General features: G+C 31.7%; 1 protein-coding gene across 1 annotated transcript; it reads right to left on the reverse strand.

Annotated features, from left to right (window-relative positions):
- Nucleotides 1–1,671: 1,671 nt before the first annotated feature.
- Nucleotides 1,672–5,031, reverse strand: PGO_144520 (histone acetyltransferase; the record flags this gene model as incomplete). The annotated part of the gene is made up of 1 exon (XM_028690442.1): nt 1,672–5,031. The coding sequence occupies one exon, from the start codon at nt 5,029–5,031 to the stop codon at nt 1,672–1,674; it is 3,360 nt and encodes a 1,119-aa protein (XP_028546243.1).
- Nucleotides 5,032–6,853: the final 1,822 nt, after the last annotated feature.

A 6,853-nucleotide genomic window follows, 5' to 3' on the forward strand; every position in this document is an offset into this window, starting at 1 on the left:
TAATTTAGTACAAATGACTATATGTGAAGACGTACATATAATAAAAATACGTAGGAATCAGTAGAAATTCGCAAAAAAATCAACGAATTAGTATGAACATACATGCAAAGTATAGGCATATATATTTTATATACTCTCCCTATATGCATATAATAAAATATTTTAAATGTTAATTATTTAATTGAACATACGTTACATGAAAAAAAAAATGGCAAAAAAAAAAATGGCAAAAAAAATAGCGAAAAAAAAAATAGCGTAAAAAAAAGTAGCGTAAAAAAAACATCAACAAAATATTATAATAGGGTAAACAAAAAAGACCGTAATAAAAAAGATAAATAAAAAATTTCATACATAGCATATATTCACAAATATACGTGTACATTAACTTAAAATACATACATATATTTGTATGCATGGAGTGGACACGAGTATGTATATATATATATATATATATATACGTATGTACATGCATATACCACCTATACACTTCACAATATTATAAATGGACAACAACTGGGCAAACGAATGAAAGTATAGGAAATTTAAACTTTAGAGAAAAAAAAAAGAAAAAAAGATAGTTGGGTGATGACTTAAAAACAGGGATTCACAATAAAATTGTTGCTGTGAATTTTTTCCCTTTTTTTTCCCCTCAATTGTTGTATTTATTATGGGGAAGATGATAAGATGATAGATGAAGCAATTTCGTGCATTGCTTCAACATTTGTCAGAATGAGATGGCTTAACTTTTCCAATTTCTTTTGCGAGTTTGTTCTGATCGTACAAAGAATGAAGAGGCATCAATAATTGTGTTTCTCTTTATTTTGCATCATTTTGTTTTCGTTCATTTTTAGCTCATTCGGTTTTCGTTAATTTTCTTTTCTTTGGCGTCAGCTTAAGAAGCTACCCTTTTTCAAAAATATATATATGGAAAAGCAATTTTTTTGCATGTTCTGTCTATTTTTTAAATTATACATTTCGCGAGGATTTTGTTTTATGCCATAGTTGCTCGTATTGACAAGGGAATTTCAAATTAATCTAATTTTATGCGTACGAATATAAAAGTACCTCTTCTGTACATGTTTGTACAGTGGGGGTGCAGAGTGATATGTTGTGTAGTAATCCAACATTCGAAATGGAAATTATATATATATATATATATGTACATATATATACATTACGACATGCCATTAGAGAGTTGTTTCTCCTCCTTGTGATGTTTTATTATTTTCAAGCATAATGTGACAAGAAAACAATCTCTCCTTCAAAGAAGCTGTTTCAATCACGTAGGGGCAAAGAAAAGTTTGTTGAGTTGTTTCTAATAAACTGGTTCATTTATGCAAAAGTGTAATGCCATCGTGTATATACATATATATATATATATATATGTATATAGCGAGAGAGAGAGACGTGACCATGCTCAACTGCTTAACCGGGGAGACCCCACAATTTAAGAGAGTATAACATACTTCCATCTCGCGTACGATTGTGACGATATTAACTCTGGTACCGTTCTCCTACCACTATGAAAATGCGTGGGCCAAAGGTGCTTATATAGTACCACCCGCTGTTCTGCATGCACCGACAGTTTGGAAAATATAATTTTAAAAAGAAAAAGAGAAAAGAGACCATCCTTAAGTTGAGAGTTGAAGATGGGGATGGAATCTCACAAATTCACAAATTGCGTATTTTTCGACGTCCAAAATAGGAAACAGAAATGAAAAAAGTCGTACTAAAAAACAAAAAAAAAAAAGATGCATTTCGAACCCAACTTTTGGTGTTGTATGAATAGGTAAATTTGTTTATCCAATTGTTTAAAATGGTATAAGGAAAATTCCATTTCATCGTCTTATCCGAACTACTTTTATTCTTCCTTTTTGAAATCAAATCATTTTCCACATCTATGGTTAACACATTAATGCATTCATTTTTACAGTGAAAGTAATTATACTCATTTGATTCTAATTTTAAGATATTTTCGTTAATAAATATGTTGAGGTCTTCTTCAATTTCACTTCTCTTGTACTTGCACGGCTCTGGTATTTTCTTGTGCATTAAGTGGAGACAATGGTTCAAATTGTAATTGCAAATAACTATTTGTTTACCTATCCGATGTGCGTTTAATAAATACTGTTCATATATCTCATCTCTTTTTAACATCTTAGTCATGTACGTTTCTTCCTTTTCATATCCCAACTTCTTGTAGTATTCCCTGGTACCTATACCAGCAATTATAGCCATTTTTTCGTAATTATAAAAATAAGCAATAATTTCAGACACTAAAACTAAACATTTTCCAAGACCTTTATGCTGAACAAAATTTAAATCATCTTTAAAATCGTCATGTTTTAATAAAGATCCATAAACATGTAATTCTCTTATCAGGGCTGCGTTTTCTAAACATTGGAAGGGTCTGTCATCACAATAGTTGTTTTTATTTCTTAGACGAAGTCGTAGAAACCCTAAAAGTGCATATTCATTCTTGTCATCTCGCGCGCACCGATTCCCTTCGGCAGGAACATCAGGTGAGTTCACGTTTTGGCTAGTCACTTTGTCAGTCGTCTCACCAGCCACTTTACCAGCCACTTTGCCAGCCACTTTATCAACCACTTTGCCAGCCACTTTATCAACCACTTTATCAACCACTTTATCAACCGCCTTACCAACTGGTTCTACGTTCTGCTCTTGCAACGGGGTTTCCTCCACCGGTTCGTGCGTACAGGTAATGCTCGAATCATCCACAGACATGTTAAAAGATGATAGTCCTATGCACCCCTCTGTCGATTCTATGTTCTTATCAATTGCTTCTTCAGCAGTGGTGCCAAAAATATCCTTTTTGATGTTTTTGCATTCTCGCTTAGAATTGGCAGAGACTTTTTTTTTTTTTCCAATTTTGGGTTCATTTTTTTTCCCTTTTTTTTTTTCTCCTTGAAATGTTATAAAAAATTCTTCTCCTCCTAAGGTGTGATATTGATAAATTTGTAAAAAAATGGAATTTTTTTTTTTTTCGATTTCTTGATTTTTAACCTCCTTACATCTAATACATTGACAAAAAATATTTCGTATGTTCATTTCGTTAGCAATAAGCTGTCTCATATTTGTAATATTATTACCAGCTATGATAGACGGGTTTGGGATATCTCTTATAACTCTGTTTAAGCGTATCCATGGGTGAATACATTTTTTGACAAGAAAAATTAAGAAAATTAATAAATTTTTATTTGTTTCGAAATAAGGTTTAAATTCATCATTATTGTACCATTTTTCAATCCTTGTGAATGGAGTAATTTCGCAGGGATATATCTTCCACTGATCTGCTTGCAAGTCAGTTGAGCTTAATACATATTTAAACATTTCTATATCTTTTTTCACATTTGAGTACGGTAAATCTGGCATTAAATGGATATCCACTTTGAACCCATTTTCTTTTAATAAATAAATAGCTCTTATAGAATCTTGCAGAGTACATTGTCTATTAACCTTCTTTAAAATATAGTTATCTGTGTGTTGTATTCCTAGTTGTACTCTTGTACATCCATAAGATCGTAGTCTAATAAGTTCATCTTTATTAATTTGATCTGGTCTTGTTTCAAGAGTTAATCCAATAATTCGACAATTACTTTTTTCATTTATTTCTTGTTCTTTTTCTAAAGTGAATTTTTTTCTTCTATTTTTTAAAACAGGATAAATATTAGCAGCATAATAAACATCTCTTATGAATTCTCTTTGATATTCAACATCATAACAACTCCAAGTACCTCCCAATACAAGTACTTCAATTTTGTCTGCTACATGTCCATTATTTACTAATGTGGTGGTTCTATTAAAGAATTGACAAATCACATCAAAATTGTTTTGATTAGCTCTTAATATTGCAGGTTCTGTGGAAAGATAAGACCTCGGTTGATTTGGTTCGTTTGGGCAATAGTGACAATCATATTTACAACTGAATTTGTGCGGATGCGTAATTATTGTTACTACTAACACTCCACTGTTTGATCGCACACCCTTTCGTTTATTTATTTGTAGGAAATGTACACTTTCTTTGTCTAAGTCTTTGTAATTTTTCATCTCCGTGGTTACAATCATTTTGTTTACATTTTCTAAAACGAATTTTACGTCTTTCCCTTTTTTGTTCACTGTAATTTCGTCTTCCTCTCTTTGGTCTACCACCTCTTCCACTTCTTCTTCTTCTTCTTCTTCTTCTTCCTCATTTGTGGTGGCTTCACCACATACATTGTGCCGATTTGACACGTCCGAGGTGTGTGATGAAGGAGCTTCATTTTGCTTTTCCTCTTCTCCCACTAGAGCACACCTATCCGAACAAGTGGCCTTCGCCTCTTCACTCTCTTTGGAGATCCGTACTGTTTGTAAATAATGATGCTGTAATGCAACACTTATCTGATGCTTCGAAGGGCAAATTTTATACTTTTTTCTTAGCTGAATACAAAAATTGTTATATTCTGTTTCGTTTTTTATGTTACTTCTATTAGACCATAATTCAAATGCAAATTTTTTAAAACTTTCATTTTTTAAAATATCTTCATAATACTTTTCATTGTATTTGTAAAAGAATTCATTCATCGTGGACGAATAGCATTCATAATGCCTCAGCTCATTTTGATTTTTTATCTTCTTTTTAAAATTTTCAAAGTTTGTTGGTTCATAGCAATACACTTTTGGGTATATTTTATTTTCTTCATATTCCAATGGGTAGTTGTGTTTTATTACATCGTTTATGTAGAAGTAATTTCCTCTGCTTTCTCCCTCATCTTCTTTGCCTTTCACTTCCTCTTCTTCCTCTTTTCCATTTTGTGGAACCACAGAGTCATCCTCACTCGTTTCGTCCAGAATTTCATCCATTCGGTAGGCACTCAAATGTCCAAATCTCGAGGTGACGTCTGTAGAGTCTACATATTTATAATATACCTGTTCAGAATTTACCTCCTCATGGGCTACTTGGGCTGTGTCACATTGCACAGTGTTGTGTTCCTCGCTGCCTCGTTTCTCCACCTCACTCTGATCGGTCCTCATATGCGCCGCCTCTTTTCCACTTTCTCTTTCTCTTTTGCTTTTTTTTTTTTTTTTTTTTTTTTTTTCGTTTTACTTGTCTGATACTTCTTCCCTACGACGATTCCTTTTTATATCCATACTTTTTTCCTTCTGCTGAGTGCGGTTTTATTTTGCTTATTCAAAAGATTCCTATAAAAAAAAGGTGTTTTCTTCCGTTTTGTAATTTTCCTGTGCTTACATTCAAAATTGCTTTATCTTAGCTGTACTTGTGAGGTGGTTCAACTTTAGCTGATTTTAAAATTTGTAAAAAAAAAAAAAAAAATAATAATAAAATAAAACTTTCATGGGGCACAACTTCTCCGATTTCGCCAAGCTTTTCGCAAATTTTCTCGCAAATTTTTTCGTAAATTTTTCCACAAATTTTTTTGCAAATTTTTTCGCAATGTGGGGTGGTTCAAAATGTTATGCTAAAAAATGAGAGAGGAGAAGAAAAGGTGGGTTGAGAAAAGAGTGCATTCTATATTTTCTACCACACGTTGGAATTTTCTGCAAAAAGGGAAGAAAAAAACGAGAAAAAAAGAAGAAGAAAATAGGAAAAAAAGAAGAATAAAATAGGAAAAAGAGAAGAATAAAATAGGAAAAAGAGAAGAATAAAATAGGAAAAAGAGAAGAATAAAATAGGAAAAAGAGAAGAATAAAATAGGAAAAAAAGAAGAAAAAAATAAGAAAAAAAAAGTCGCACTGCTGCTTTGGCACTCTTGTTCCACCTGGGGAAACAACTTTAATGAGATACCAAAGGAATCTCGTTCTATTAACTTAGGCAACGTTGGGAATATAAAATTCCTAGGCAACGTTGTGCATATAAGTTCATAAATTTAGCTACCAGCCCATTTGGTTTGGATAATTTATTGTTATTGGACTCCTCAAAATTATTGGCACAAGGAGCAGAAAAACATCAAGATTAGGATAATTTATTAATGTCCTTCGTTTTCACGTTTGTGTATACATACATATGTATTTATGTATGTATGTTTTCTTTTTTTTTTTTTTACCTATATATTTTTTACCCATGTGGCGTTTTTCCTCAATGCATATGACACATAATAGGATATGTATATTTATATATATATAACATGTAAAATATGCATTGTAGTCTTATTTTCCCCACTTACGTAGTTGCATAAGTTTTTTTTTTTTTTTTTTTCTTCTCCGTTTTGATTATTTTATCGTGACAATTTTTTTACATGAACGTGTGATATATGCAATCTCGAAATTTTACTCACAAATTATGAGAGAGAAATAACAGCTGCGTGAACTTACATTATTTCAGCAATTTCTAACCGGAGAGTGCATGATTTGAATGCCATTTTTTGCACAGAAATTGATATGTATATATATATATATATATATATATATATATATATATATATAAATGTAATTATATTGTACGTTCTGTATATATATACATCATGGCAAATCCTATGGCAGTAATTTAGAGAAACAAAAAAAAAAAATCTACATTTATGTGCCGCTCCCCTCAAAATTCAGCAACAATTTGTTTTTTTAATATTTTTGAAAAAAATAGGTTGTGAAAATAAAAAAAAATCATAAGTATATGGACACAATACACACAGAAATCGGCCTCGTACAAATCCAAGTTTCATTTCGCTTTCTCTATCACACCTTGCATTAAGTTCCTATGCACCCATATACATACGATTAGGTAAAGGAGAAGTAAAATTTATTAGCTTATGTGTGTGTGTATATTTTGTTCTCCAAGTATGAGAATCCTCCCCACACACACCCTTATTGCAATTCTCCCACTCGGTGTGTCCCTGAACGT

Source organism: Plasmodium gonderi, assembly GCF_002157705.1.
Source record: "Plasmodium gonderi DNA, contig: Chr14, whole genome shotgun sequence".
Lineage (NCBI taxonomy): Eukaryota > Apicomplexa > Aconoidasida > Haemosporida > Plasmodiidae > Plasmodium > Plasmodium gonderi.